The 15,295-nt window shown below is 39.5% G+C and overlaps 1 protein-coding gene across 1 annotated transcript in view; it reads right to left on the bottom strand.

Moving 5' to 3' along the window:
• PRUNE1 (prune exopolyphosphatase 1) overlaps nucleotides 1-15,295 on the bottom strand; it is a 70,331-nt gene that overhangs the window by 8,875 nt on the left and 46,161 nt on the right. The window contains exons 3-6 of the mRNA XM_044672673.1: nucleotides 10,942-11,144; nucleotides 9,603-9,787; nucleotides 8,944-9,102; nucleotides 7,827-7,921 (exon numbers count right to left, since the gene is read on the bottom strand). Coding sequence (XP_044528608.1) covers nucleotides 7,827-7,921; nucleotides 8,944-9,102; nucleotides 9,603-9,787; nucleotides 10,942-11,144 — 642 coding nt within the window. The remainder of the gene's footprint in view (nucleotides 1-7,826; nucleotides 7,922-8,943; nucleotides 9,103-9,602; nucleotides 9,788-10,941; nucleotides 11,145-15,295) is intronic.

Below are 15,295 nucleotides of genomic sequence, written 5' to 3'. Positions count from 1 at the left end.
CAGGAATGAGTACTACTATTTAGGTCCTCTTCACGTGTTGTCTTCCCCTGATAGAATGTAAGATCCTTCAGGGTAGGGACTGTCATATTTGCTTGTTTTTTTTTTTTTTTTTATAACTCTAGAGCTTAGCACAGTGCCAAACATATAGTAAGCATTTAATAGATGGTCTGTCTCTTCTGTACCTCTGTGGGTCTGTCTAGCTATTTATCCACCTCTCTTTCTCTCCCTCCCTCCCTCCATTCATCATTTAGGACCTCCAGGTCATTCTTTCAATCTTTCCAGTTAATATTTTATTGGTCTTTCTCTTACTATCATCCAATATTTATAATGAGAACTCCTCTAATAGCTGATAATACAATTACTCTATGCTACCTGAGCTGCATCCACAAAAATGTTTAGAATTTGCCATCTTTCAGAAATATATCACAATCTTGAAATTCACCCTCCAAACAAAATTTCAGTTGTTAGTACTGTCTCCTCAATTTTTCTTCTGCTAAACGTATTTATGTGTAAGTTATAGAGCTCAGAAAATAATCAGCTTCTTAAAGGTCAGGATGATTTCATTTTTTTTCCTTTCTATTCCCAATAGTTAGCACAGTGCCTGGCATGTAGTAGGGACTTGAGTGAAGAAGAGTAACATAAAATAAGTATGGAAAGGTGGGCAGGAGCCCAGATTGAGAAGGCTTAGCAACTGGGTTAAGGAATTTACATTCTCTCCCATGAGCCAGAGTGAGTCACTAAAGATTTTTGAGTAGGGCATAATGACAAGGTCAGACCTATGGTGAATTAACTGGAAGCAGGGAATTCCATCTTGATTCTATTATTCCTAACTGTTTTCTCTGAGACTTGGCTCTGGCAGTCTTTTTCTTCTAACTTTCTCAAGACTTTTCAACTTCCTTCTCACATCTGGTACCTTCCCATCTACCTACAAGTACTCTTAGGTTTCCCCAATTTAAAAAATCCACATTTCTTTGATCATCTAAATCTCTTAACTCCTCTCTTGTTTTCCTCCTTCTCTTCACTAATGAATAAATCCCTTAAAATGTGGGTGTTCTTAAGGGTCTGACCCTTCTCTTTCCTTGTACCTCATCTTGTAATTTAAGTAACTTCTACAGCTTCAAGTACTACTATTATGCAGATGATGCCCAAAACACTTTCCTGACTTGTCTTCTGCACTCCAACTGCCACTGAAATACCTCCACTAGAGGTCCACTCATACTTCCAATTTAATATGTCCAGACCAAGTTCTATATTTTCCCCTCCACTAGTTTCTTTTACAATATAATAATTTGTTATGTAATTGCCATTACAATTCACTTAGGCTTCCACATTCATACCCTTTAAGTGATTTTTTTGAATCTTTCCTGAGGTCTCACATGATTACTTAGGATAACAAATATTAAATATAGGTCCAGTTTTATTTAATCCAACGAACATAAAAAAAGCCTACTTTCCTTTCCTCTCTACTAGACTACACCTTCCCTAGGGATCTAGCTAGCTAGTCCTGAAGCAATTTTCTCCACCAGTGAGCCCCATCTATACTGTCAACAATGCTACAATGAAGTTGAGACCCTATTTCTTTCCCATCTATCAAGATGTCATTGTCAACTATGAAAATAATCTCTTCCCAAAAAGCTTAGAGCTACATTTCTCTTTAATATAACCTAAGGCCACATTTTAGCTTTTTTTGGCTGCTATATCACACTGTTGGCTAATAGCATAATGAAACCTTGAGATCTTTTTTTTCCAAATGTTGTCTAACCCTACCCTTCCATCTTATATTAATGTCAATTTTTTATCCCCAATATAAGACTTTTACATTTGGTGCCCCCCCCCACACTTTTTTTTTTAACTCTTACCTTCTGCCTTAGAATCAATACTAAGTATTGATTCCAAGGCACAAAAATGGTAAGGGGTAGGCAATTGGGGCTAAGTAACTTGCCCAAGATCACAGAGCTAGGAAGTCTCTGAGACCAGATTTGAACCCAGACCCTCCTATTTCAAGGATTGGCTCTCTATCCACTGAGCCACCTGCTCTTGATGAAGATTTCCTCTTTGAGATTATTCACTAATCATTACTTTTCCTAATATATTCTAACATTTTCCTAGGAATAAATTACCTATCCATAGTTTGCAGACTTTATTCATTTCTCTTTTTTGAAAATTAGGACACTCTCCCTTCTCCACTCCTATGACACTTTACCTAGTCTTCATGATCTTTTAATTATCTTTGACAGTGGACTGGTAATTATACTTGCTATTTCTTTTAGTACCCAATAATGTAGTTTACCTGAGCCAGTTGTCTTGACTTCATCTAGAGCAGCTAAGTGATCTTTTACTACCTAATTGCTTATAAGAGGAACAAGGACCCTTATACTCTGAAATCTTGCATTTCTCACCAGTTAGCACTAGCTAAATATCAAATGCAAAATCTGCAGTTTCAGCATTAGTCAAGCATGAATTGCAGATGGCTCGGTTACCCATTCTGTGTACTGGATCTGTAATATTCTAAACTGGGCATCAGCTTTATGCCTAATTTGTTTTATTAATCACTCACAAATTCTATATTTACTTTAGTTTGGAACTGTAAGATAAAACTATCTATGGTGGCCCTTCAATGTAATGCATCCTTTCCCCCCATATTCTTATTCCAGAAGGGCAGCAAGATATCTTCCACATTGACAAATGATGACAAGTGTATAAGTGGAAATTTTGTATCTTTGAACTATGTTCCCCAGAATTCCTTTAGTATTTCCCAGAATTCCTTTTAATCTCTCCTCCACATTGTGTGGTCACATTTTGTATATAGTTGTGTGTAACTTGGCCTCTTTCTCTCTTTTTTTTTCCTGTGTGCATGGCTGGGGAGGCTGGTTTTACTCAGGCTTTTTATTTTACTTCGAGTTATTAGTAATAAATCTTATTAAATGTAATAGTTGGAGTATTTGAATAATTATAATTCTCACACAAGGTAGAGAATGGGGGATCAGGAAACCTGCATGCTGGGGCTCTGGCATTCCAGAAGAATCCCCCAAACCTATGCATGCTCCTTATTCCCTATGATGTACATGTCAAACCCCAATACACACCTTCACCTGAATTTGGCCATGTCTATTTTCCAGGGTTTTCAGGAGAGGTGACTGGCCCCCAGACTATGCCAACCCTGATCCACAGAGAGTGGAAGCTGCTACTCTACAGTAGGATGCTGCTACTTCACATATGAAGCTACTACTCTTCAACTAGAGCTGCTACTCCATTTACCTGCTGGGCTACTTCATCAGCCCAGGGCTATAGAGCTGCCATTCCACTCTTGGAGCTGCTATTCCCCACCTAGAGAGCTGCAATCCTATCAGCTCCAGAGAGGCTACTCTACTAGTCCCTGGGCTTACCCATAAGCCCCAGAGGTACCTGATTGGCCCCCAGAATATTCCACACAACTATTAGGCTATTATATCACCTTAAACCTCTTATTCTTCAAATAAAATTATTTTCTTACTTCTGGACTGAACAGGTTTGAGTCTCTCATTCTTGGGACAAGACCCTGCTACAAACTTGGGTGTTTCTCCCACAACAGTCCTACTCCTTTTTTTTTTTTTTAAACCCTTACCTTCTGTCTTGGAGTCAATACTGTGCATTGGCTCCAAGGAAGAAGAGTGGAAAGGGCTAGGCAATGGGTGTTAAGTGACTTGCCTAGGATCATACAGCTGGGAAGTGTCTGAGGCCAGATTTGAACCTAGGACCTCCCGTCTCCAGGCCTGATTCTCAATCCTCTACTCCTTTTTAAATACTGGATCCCTTTAATATAGCAGAATCAACCCCCCCCCCCAAATAACAAATTTCCTTACCTCTTGTTATTCTTAGCTTTTCTCACCAGCCTTAGTTCATTCTCATTTTTTTGCTTTTGACAGTTTTCTCCAGCAGAGTCCACACTTTTATATTCATTCTATTATTTCCCCTTCCTGCCCTTTCCTATACATATTTTTAAAATCTAAGTTGGAATTTCTATTTTTCCTGTTTATTGGAATCATTTCCCTTTATGTCCTCAGAATTTAATTCTTAAGTTTCCCATTTCTTTGGGGTTGATTTCTCTGCAGAATTTTAGTCCATGAGATCTTCCACACCCTCACAGTGTAGGCAATCAAGCAATCAATAAGCATTTATTAAGTTGCCTACTGTGTGCCAGGCACTGTGCTAAGCGGGAGGGATACAAAGAGGCAAAATACAGTTCCTGCTCTCAAGGAGCACCCAAATCTATTGAGAGAGACAACAAACAAATGTATACAGATAAGCCATATAGGATAAACTGGAAATAATGAAAAAAAGACATTAAAATCAAGGAAGTTGGGAAAGGCTTCCTATAGGAGATAAGAGTTCAGATGAGACTTAAGTCAGAAGGGGACACTGTAGAGGGAGAGTATTTTAGGCAGAGGAGACAGTCAGGGAAAAGGCCCAGAGCTGAGAGATGGAATGTCTCATTCCTGAAACAGTCAGTTACCAGTGTCCCTGGACTGAAGAGTATGTGACAGGGAATAATGTGTAAAAAGACTGGAAAGGGAGAAGAGCTTTAAATGTGAAACTGAACATGTTGCTTTTGTGCCTGAAGGCCATAAAACAATGATGGCAAACCTATGGCATGTGTGCCAAAAAGGACACACAGAGACCTCTCTGTGGGCATGTCTGCCATCTTCTGCCAGAGTTCATTATTAGAAGCCAAAGGGACTCAAGGTGAAGTTGTTCCCCTCCACCTCTCCATGCATCCGAGGACATTCCTCACTTTACCCACCCCTATGCCCAGCAGCCCAATGGGAGCACTTCCTCCGTCCCCTGTCTGGGGTAAGGCATTGGGGGGTGGAAGGAGGAAGCTATGCCTGATGAGTCTATGGTGAAGGCGATTCCTGTGGTGGGGTTGAAGAGAAGGTAGGTTTGAGGGGAGAAGAGCTCACAGGATGGTATGTAGCTGGAGGGGAACGGAGTGCTCGGGCCACTCTCCTCCCCTCTCCACCTGAGCTTCTCATCACCCGCTTGCTGCCCAGCAGCCCAATGGGAGTGCTTCTTCCCTCCCCTGTCTGGGGTAAGTGGGGAACCACGGAGTAAGGGTGGTGTGGGACTTAGTCTGGGGGGTGGGCAGAGCCCAGCACTCTGTCTCTAAAAGATTTGCCATCACTTCCATAGGGAGTCATTGGAGTTTACTGAGGAGGGGATGGCAATATTTAATGTGGTTAGACCTGTGTTTTAGGAAAATCACTTTAGGGACTAAATGGAGGGTAGAATGGAGTGGGAAGAAGTGGGAAGGCAGACTCACCAATAGGCTTTTGTAATAGTCCAGGAATCTGGTGTTGGGGAAGGTATTAGAGAAATGTGGCAGAGGTGAAATGGACAGGCCTTGGACCAATAACCTAGATGTGCCAGGTGAGAGATAGTGAGGAGTCCGGGACAACTCCTAGGTGGTGAATGGCTTCAATTTTTTCAGCAAAATATGAGGAAAGGATTTCAGCTGAGAAGGTAGGGAGGAGGAACCATGGGAGATTTGAAGAGGAATGAAAAGTTATGGATGGAAAAGCCACTGTGGAAAGTGGGAGAGGTGGCAGGATTTCAGAACAGTAGTAAGGGTAGGGTTTGGGACTACATAACAAATTTATCAAAAAGAACTTGGTAATTAAAAATCAATAATATGGAACTAGGTTTTGAGTGATAATGTATGTATAACCCAGTAGAATTGCTTGCCAACTCTGGGAGGGGAGAGAGACAACAAGAATCATGTAACCATGGGAAAAATTTTAAAAATTAATTTAATAAAAAAAGACCTTGGTAATAAAAACAGAGGAGGCAATGGAAACTCAATGGATTGTAACCAGATAAGGGAATTTCAGAGTACAGGAACATGGAATGGGAGCATTTGTGGGTAATGCCCATCGTTCTGTATGGCTGGGGTGAATGGAGAAGCAAGTCATGGAAAATCAGTAGGTTAAGAAGCTGAGGGGACAGGTTTTAGACTTGATTGATAATATGTTGAAGTTCCCTAGTATAAGAGAAGGAAGGGGAGTGACTTGGAGATAGGCAGACAACAATGATTAAGATTCTGATTGGCTGATGGATATGCAATAAGTGAACTTCAAAAGAAGGAGAAATTACTGAGTGATGGTGGTAGGGAGGAACCTGATAGCAGCAATGGGGAAGAAGGAATATTCCAATTTCCTCACCTTGACTAATGAGTTGGGGCAGAATGAGTAAAACTGCAGTCAGTGCCAAAAGGGTGCCCATAGAGGCTGTCTCCTGAGAAGGGAGTCAGGTCTCAATGACAGCCAGAAGATGGAAGAAGTGGGAACACAAATTTATTGCCTATGGAAATGACATCTCAGAGGGCACAATAAAAAGGGTGGATAGCATTACAGTGAGACATAGTGGGGGTGGGTTGAAGGGAATGGGAATCAAGTAGTGGGGAATAGGGAATGGGGTTTGAAAATAATCTGTTAGAGTTCAGAATCACTGGGATGTGGAAGATATGATCAGATAAGAAGTTTGTTAATCTCAGAAAGAATTTTAAAGTCAATAATATTATAACCTAAGGCTAAGTCAGCTAGGTGCCCCAGTGGAGAGTGCTGGGCCTGGGGTAAGGAAGATCCAAGTTCAATTATGTCTCAGACACTTATTAGCTACATGGCCTTTCTCTTTCCTTTTAGAGCCTTGGACAGTTTAGGTGAAGGAGCAAGTAGGAGAAGAGATCTTTATAATCTACTTTCCTAAGGCAGGAGACCAGGTTGAAAACTTGATGGAATGGTACTTTCTCCTCACACCTCAGCAGCAGGAGACAGGCATGATGGAATGGAACTTCTACTTTCCCCAAAACAGGCTGGAAACCAGTAAGGAGATGCAAAGAGTATGATGATAAGGCACTGACTTTTCCTCTTCCCATTCCCACTGAGGCTAGAGATCAGCCAGGAAACACTAAAGACAAGATAGAAGGTCCCTGCCTCTCCTCTTACCTTCTCTCTTGCCTACCCTCTAAATCAGCCAGATTGCACTAGAGAAACTGTAGTCCTTCTTAGGAGCCTAAGCCAGTGATGGCAAGCCTTTTAGAGACAGAGTTCTGGGTCCCATCCCACCCCCAGACCAACTGCTGCACCCCCTTATCACCTTCCTCCTCCTCACCCCACACAGGGGAGGGAGGAAGTGCTCCCATTGGGCTGCTGGGCAGAGGGGCAGGTAAAGTGAAGAATATCCTCAGGTGCATAGAGAAGGGGAGAGGAACAGCTCTGCCCCAAGTTCCTCTGGCTTTCTAGTAAGGAACTCTGGCAGGAGAGAGCAGGTGTGCCCACAGAAAGGGCTCTGTGTGCCCTTTTTTGCACATGTGCCATAGGTTTACCACCATAGGCACAAGCTGTTCCTTGGCACAAAACCCCATCATTTTTTAAATAAAATTTCTTCCACTGATATTGTGTAGTTGCTAATCTTAGAACACCATAATCTCTGAAGAGTCAAAATTTCAGATCATCCAAAGGGCAATGGAGGAATAATAGTGAATACAAATAACTTGTGACATTATTTCTGCTGGTGACCTATGAGCATGAAATGGCATAAGCAGTCTTCCAGTAATAGGATTGCTGACTGACCTAGAACTATAGACTAATTAAAAATTTAAGTTTTTGTCATGTTTAAAATGAGATGGTTAGGCTAAATGATTTTAAAGACCTCTTTTAGCTCTAATATATAAATCTCTAACACTATCATCAAATATATCAAATTTGAGGTTTAAAGGGAAAGATGCATGAAGCATCAGTTTGTCTCTTCCATACCTATTCTGAGTAAATTCCCTTATACCTGGCTTTTACCTCCAAATCCATGTATATTGCACTAATGGCCAGCATGGTACTGTCCCCAGAGATTGTCTTCAAGTCTTTTCTTAGCATCTGATCTGTAGTCAGCCCTGGAAAATGGATAGGCAAAGAGTGAAGATATGGAACTAAAGAGCTATAGGAAAATCAGACGGCTCAGAGACCAAGAAACCTCAATCTGACAAAAGACTAGGTATAATGGTATAAAAGGACTGTACAATGGCAGTGAATGGGTAAAATAAAAGATCTAAAGGAAAAGAAAAAAATCATCCAAAAATGACATAAAACAATTTTGTTTGTACTCCTAATGTTAACACACTGTAAAAAAAAATACAAAGTGCAGCAGTTTGAGCAAAAATTTAAACAAATGATCTCAAAGATTAAAAAAATAAGAATTTAATAAGAAGATCAAAGAATTGGGGTAGTAAATGGCTAGGATCACAGAATTTCATGTCCCAAAATACTTACCCCATTCTTCCCTTGGATTAGAGGCAGGTACCTAAATCCACTTTTATTCCCTCCCTACATACTAACTCCAGGCCCTTCATCACTTGGTTTTGTATCTAAGTACTTATGAACTCAATTAATGCATAATTTACTTGCTTTAAAATGTATGTTCTGTTTCTCTGATTAGATAATCAAGAGTTCCTGAGTGAAAAGAACATATCTCTTAGTACAGACTCTTCCATCCCACACAAGCTGTAGCAAGAAGACACCTCACTGCTGCACAAATATTTTTCATAGACTTCAAATCCTGGTTTCATTCTGGCTTATGTTTATCCTATATTTATAGCCTAAACCATTTTTCATACTTCCCAATTGTCTCAAACCATGACCACAGTACTCAAGAGCAAAGGAAGGAGGGGGCAGCTGGGTGGCTCAGTGGATTGAGTCAGGCCCAGGGACAGGAGGTCCTGGGTTCAAATCTGACCTCAGATACTTCCTAACTGTGTGACCTTGGGCAAGTCACTTAACTCCCATTGGCTAGCCCTTCTAAGATGGAAGATAAGGATTAAAAAAAAAAAAAAAAAAAGGAACGAAGGAAGGACAAGAATTTCCCACTGGTCTATTCACCTACTGTGAGAGGAAGGGAAGTCATCTTAAAGTTCCATACCTGATACATCAAACTTGGCCTTCTGCAGGGACTCAAAGATGCTGCTCCTACTTGGTAAGTCTGGAAAGAGGGCTTCTAGCTGTGCTACATACTTGGAATCCTTTGGAGTTACTTTGCCAGCTTCAGGGGCCATGTTGACACAATCCAAGATTATAGTCCCTGTAGGAAAGGGAAATAATGATACTTGAAATTCTTCTGCTCCCACACAGCACCCCAAACACTTCCTTCAAACTAACTGAAATATAGCACTGGAAAGGGTGGACTGAGTTTATTAGAGGGAAAAAAAAAAGTTGCGTTGACTTATTTCCCATAAAGTGAGAATGAAGACTACTCATCAAAATACCAGAAATTTGGGGGCAATTGGGTAGCTCAGTGGATTGAGAGCCAGGCCTAGAGATGGGAGGTCCTATGTTCAAATCTGGCCTCAGACACATCCCAGCTGTGTGACCCAGAAGGTAAGGGTTTAAAAAAAAAATACCAGAAATTTTTAAAGGGAAAAAGGACCCTGGGCATGGAAGCAGAAATAAAGGGAAGCAAGGGTATTCCAGGCTTGGAAAGCTTTTATCACAGGCAAGGATAGAGGAGATTTCCCAAAGCAAGACCGACAAAGACCAGTGATGCTGTTATTCCTTCCCCAACACTCCCCAAACTACCCTTACCATGCAGAAGTGCTGCAGTTTGCCAGTCCAAAATTTCTGGCTTCCCCTGAAGGATTCTCTCAGTCACTAAAGTGGCACAGGATCCCACCAGCTCTGCTGTTACACTACAGGGATGGGGGTATTGTTTTTCCAGGGGCCGGTGGTCCAATACCTCTGTTACAGCATTCTCTAGACTTTTATCACTGCTGTGAGGGGTGGGGAAGAGAGAAAGATGAGGATATGGGGTATAACAATTGTTCTCCACTAATCTGTGGGTCACATATGAAATTCATTATAGAAGTCTTTAGGGAACTCTTAAGCTAGCCCTCAAGGACCCTTAGCCCTTCTCCAAATCATCAATTCAATAATCATCTCTCAGTTCATTTGTGTAATTCTTTTGGTAACTGTAGTTACCTCTTAATTATTCATGAGGGGATAATATCTTTTATATTATCTGAGGCAAGTATTTATTCCCAAACTGCATTCCTCTTATCACTCAGCATGTTTCCTGGGATGTCTCCCTCCATTGTCTAGTTACCAGTTAAAGTGTAGGCCCAGGAAATGCAAAACTCGTTTTAATATTGATCTGAGTCAAACATAATTAGGAAGTTATATTAACATGACAAAATTTCCAGTTGAAAAATAGGAATGAGATGATTATATTAATACAAAGTAAAAATAAACATTAGCAAAATATTTATAGATTATACCATAACATTTTACTCAAAGCTAGCCAAGAAGTCACATGCCTTTACATAGGAATTTTTTGATATTTTTTTTCAAAAGCAAAACTACAAGGACATTAGACATTAGCTACTATGACAGTAATATTAAGCACATATACCAAAACTAAGCAAAAAATTTATGGATCATTAACTATTTGAAATTATCCATGCCACTACTTATTTTGACAGGATTTTTAAAAAAATTAATTAATTTTTTTTCCATGGTTACATGATTCATGTTGTCTCCTTCCTGTCTTTCCTCCCTTCTCCTGGAGTTGACAAACAATTCTACTGGATTATACATATATTATTACTCAAAACCTATTTCCATATTATTCATTTTTGTAAAAGAGTAATCTTCTAAAACCCAAACCCCAGCTCATATACCTATATAAACAAGTGATAAAACATATGTTTTCTTCTGGATTTCTATTCTTATATTCTTTCTCTAGATTTGACAGGATTTTTGAGACTATTTTTTATTTTCTGGTGATTATAGAGTGTCACATCTACCTTCAACTATTAAATTATTGGGAAGCTCTTGTGAAAAATTATGTCTTCCAGTACTAGCTATGTGCTCTACTCACGGGAAGGACACTTGATAAATAATGATAATAAATAATTGTTATACTTACCTTGGGAGGATGTGATGGTCAACAAGGGTAAGGGTAAGTTGCCCAGTCTGGTGCAAAGCTTGAAGGTCAATTTCATCCCGGAAAATCAAGGAGGATTCTGGGATATTAAGTTCCGAAAGCAGAAAGACACTATCACCCCTCAGGGCTAGCTCAGAATGTGGGATATTTAAAACTGGCACAAAGGCTGCCTTGGACTCAGATGTCTGGGTAGGAAGGTGAAAAGAAATTTGGTGTGTTAAAAGTAGATGGGAATGATAGATGGCATCTATCTAAAACTATCAGCAAGCATTATATGTAATAGGGACAAATTACAACCCTTCCCAATACAATTAGGAGGGATACAAAGATGCCTATTATTCCTACTACTATTTAATGTTGTAATAGAAATGCTAACTACAGCAATAAGAGCAGAAAAGGTAATTGTAGGAATTAAAATAAGCAATGAGGAAACAAAATTATCACATTTTACAGGTGGTATGATAATGTGTGTGTATATATATATATAACCCCAGAGAATCAACCAAAAACCTAATAGAAACAATTAACAATGTAAGCAAAGGTGAAGGATACAAAATAAATCCACATAAATCATCAGCATTTCTATTTGCCATAAACAAAGTTCATAAGCAAGAGACAGAAAAGGAAATTCCATTTAAAATAACTGCAGACAATATAAAATACCTATGTTTATCAAAGCAAATTCAGCAAATATATGAACACAATTATAAAATGCCTTTTACACAAATAAAATCAGAACTAAGCAACTGGAAATATATTAATTACTCATGGATAGGTGAGTCAATATCACAAAAATGACACTCCTACCTAAATTAATTTACCTGTTCAGTACCATATATGAGAAGGGAATTTGTGTGTTGATTTGATCAGAGGGTTGAACTTCCTTTCCATTTGTTTTGAATTTGGGTCAATCAGCAACCACAAAATTGATCCCACAGGCACTGCCCCCCTGGGAGGTGCCAGGCTAATTGCAGAAGTGGGATTGGTTCCTGGGGAGTGATATAAGAGAGCTAGTGGGTGTAGTAAGGATTTATAAGATGAGACCCAACAGGAAGCTGGGGGGTTGTTTTCTGAGGTTGAGATTCAGAGACAGACACTGTGTTTTAAGCTCTGGATTATTAGGCTAGGAAATTCTTCACCTCCTTTCTATATTTCTCTCTTATTTTCTTTTTCTTACTAATAAATCCAGCTATTAACAATCTTGTGACTTTAGAGTTAATTACAATTTTGGCAACCATGAAGGGATAATGAGTACTCTCATTTTCTTCAGCACTTTTTCTCTCCCTAAGTTATTCTTCAGTAGGCTTGTAAGGAGCTAAATTCTAGAGTTAGGAGTTCTTACTCCTCTTTAAGTTGGTAGAGCAGTTTGGGATAGACAGGGGGGCAGATTAGCCTCATAAGTACAACTGTTGGTGTAGTGCTGTGGAGCAGTTTGGAAGCCTCTTGTGCTTCTACAGATAAGCTGCGCTGCTGTTGCATCCCCATTACTGCTGATTCCCTAATAGTTCTGCACAGATAGGTGAGATAATGCCTTTTCCCCTTAAGTAAGAACAGCTGCCTGGTAAGCAGAGTGTTTTTTGTTTTTGTTTTTAGCAATAATCAGCTCCCTCAGGGCTTCATCTGGTGGGGCACAGTTTCACTTCTCCGACTCCCTGCCTTGGGGAAGGCGACCCTGCTCCAAGCTACTATCTCACAGCCCAGAACTCTGCTCCTGGGGAGTCTACTTTTTCTTTAAGGCTTTTCTTGAGCCCCTCCCCTACATGCTTCCAGCATTGGTTTAAGTGTGAAAGTGAAACACTAGGGAGAGAAGTTAGGGAGAGTAGCAGTAAAGATAAATAAAACTGCTCCCTAAACCCTAAGAAGCTTTCAGAGCCCATAAGGGCAAAATCCCAACATCCCACAGCCTGTGACCTACACCCAAAACCTGTGATCCTCTTACCTAAAGCTAAACTTGGGCTATACTTTGAAGGTTTTACCAACCTACCTAAATAGGTGACTGAGTATGGTGCTGAAAATCATGGCTCACACTGTGAAAGAGAAGTTTCCTGCCTATCTCAAATAGCTCCCATTCCCGGGGAGCATTAACGAGCTTGCACAGCTCAGAATTTTAGATTGTCTTTGTTTATTACTGTTTCTGGGTGTAACTGTACTGATAGGAAACCTTAAAATTTACCAAATAGTTTACCCATTCCTCCCCAAGAAAAAACAATGGAAAGATAGCTTGATTGATCTCAAGTCTTGGATAGAATACCTTGAAAAATGCATCTCTCATCTTGCTCAAACCATTTCTTGTTCTGCTTGGACCACCTCTCAATCTACCCAAACTCCCTCTCCCTTTACCCAACCCATCTCCCCCACTGTCCCTCTTTCTCCTCCTCCTCCCTTCACCTACTCCATTGCAACCCAAACAAAAATAAAAGAAATCCAATTAAAGGCCTATTCCCCCAAGAGAAGTACCCACTTACAATAAGCAAGGGAATTCAGTGAATATTAAACAATATATACCTTTTACTCCACAAGATATCAAGAGATTCAAGCCAAATACTCCTTTCTTTGAAGATGACTGTATTGTAGTCTTAAAAAAGCTTGAAAATATTTACTTGAAAATATTTATGATCACATATGAATTGACATGGAAAATTTGCTTCAAGCCTTTCTTTCAGAAAGAGAAATAAAATTGTTTCTCTTATTGATGAGGCCCAGGGAAAGGGAGCAATTCATTGGCCATAGGAAGACTCAAAATGGGATTCAAATGTAGAAGGAAATTACTTACAATTATGTCATGCTAGGGAGGCATTACTAAAAGCAATGAGAGCTTGCTCTAATAGGCTTAGTACATGGATAAAATTTGAAAATATTAAGCAAAAACATGATGAAAGCCCCTCCCAGTTTATGGATAGGCTTATTGAGCTGGGAGGTAAATATATAGACCTGGATCTTACCATAAAAAGGTATGTCAGACAAATAAGAAGACAGTTTGTGAAAAACTGTTGTAAAGTGCTTAAGGACGATTTTAAGACTAATTGCCCCAAATGGGCTAATATGGATCTTGAAGAATTAAGAAGAGTAGCAGTTTATGTCTTTGGCCATGAAAAAAAGATGAAGATAATAGTGACTTAGTGGTTGCATTAAGGAAGGAAGAATTTAACTGAAAAATTTGAAAAAGAAAAAGCAAATCAAGGAGTGGCCATAGCCCCTTTGCAAGAATCCACAAATCAACCACTAATGTGTTACTTTTTTGGGAAAAGGGGTCAAATAATGATGAATAGTAGGAAGTGGAATCAAGTATTTAGAACTATAAACTTTAGAAATAATAATAGAAACTCATATAGAAATAATTCAAATGAGGCAAATCAAGACACACACCAAAACATCCAAAATAAGGTTTGCCCACACTATACTCAGGGCAGGGATCCCATAGACATCACCAAAGGAATCAGGATGAATGGTGGTATTTGGGGAGGGGAAGGAACCTCAAAAAGTCTCGAGGTGAATTTTAAACCTTATCAGATTCCATTGCCTTATTAATGTTAACTGTTTCAGAAAAATTTAATGAGCCAAAAATCTTAATTGATTTTAATGGGTTTTCAGAAGATTTTCAGATATCTAGGAGAGCCACTACCTCTAACTGATCATTCATCTACCTTTGACTTGAGTAGCAGTAAGTATATGAGTGACAAAGTGAAGTGCAATAGCACTATTGTATACCCCACCTCCACATTTATTGTATTCCTCATCTCCACATTTGCAATGGATGGGATATATAAATACATGTCTTTTATGGCTGTTACAATCTCATCCCAGGGTTGGGAAGGATTTCCCATAAACCTGGATGGTTTTATATTTGTAAGTCTTTAGCTTACTCTACCCTTCCACCATGATGGTAATTTAGGTTCTTGGTGACATTCTAGACCCAAAAGGTCTTCATCAGCAGTATAAGCAGGACCTATAGATTTCTCACTCCATGACCTTCACCCAGGAGACAAGGTTTACATAAAGAACTTCCAGTGCACTGGAGAAACTCAGGCTGCCTAGGAAGGTTCATTACAAGTACGGTTAACCACTCCAATAACTATTAAAATTGGAGAAAAGGACTCTTGGATTTGTTGTTCACATGTAAAATGGGTACCTTCTATTGACACTGATTAACTGTATCCTGTTATTGTCTTTATTTGTACTCTCCTATGACTGGACTGGAGATAATGCCATTATTAGAAGTCTATAGACTAGTTGGACACTGTTTTGACTGACACAGTAAATTCCTGAATATTTTTATATTATATATATGTATATATAATATCATACACACATATATACATAATTTTATTTTCTTCTC

The sequence above is a fragment of the Gracilinanus agilis genome, chromosome 4 (genome assembly GCF_016433145.1).
Source record: "Gracilinanus agilis isolate LMUSP501 chromosome 4, AgileGrace, whole genome shotgun sequence".
In the NCBI taxonomy this organism is placed as follows: domain Eukaryota; kingdom Metazoa; phylum Chordata; class Mammalia; order Didelphimorphia; family Didelphidae; genus Gracilinanus; species Gracilinanus agilis.
The sequence above is the reverse complement of the archived record's forward strand: the minus strand, read 5'-3'. Positions and strand labels throughout refer to the sequence as shown.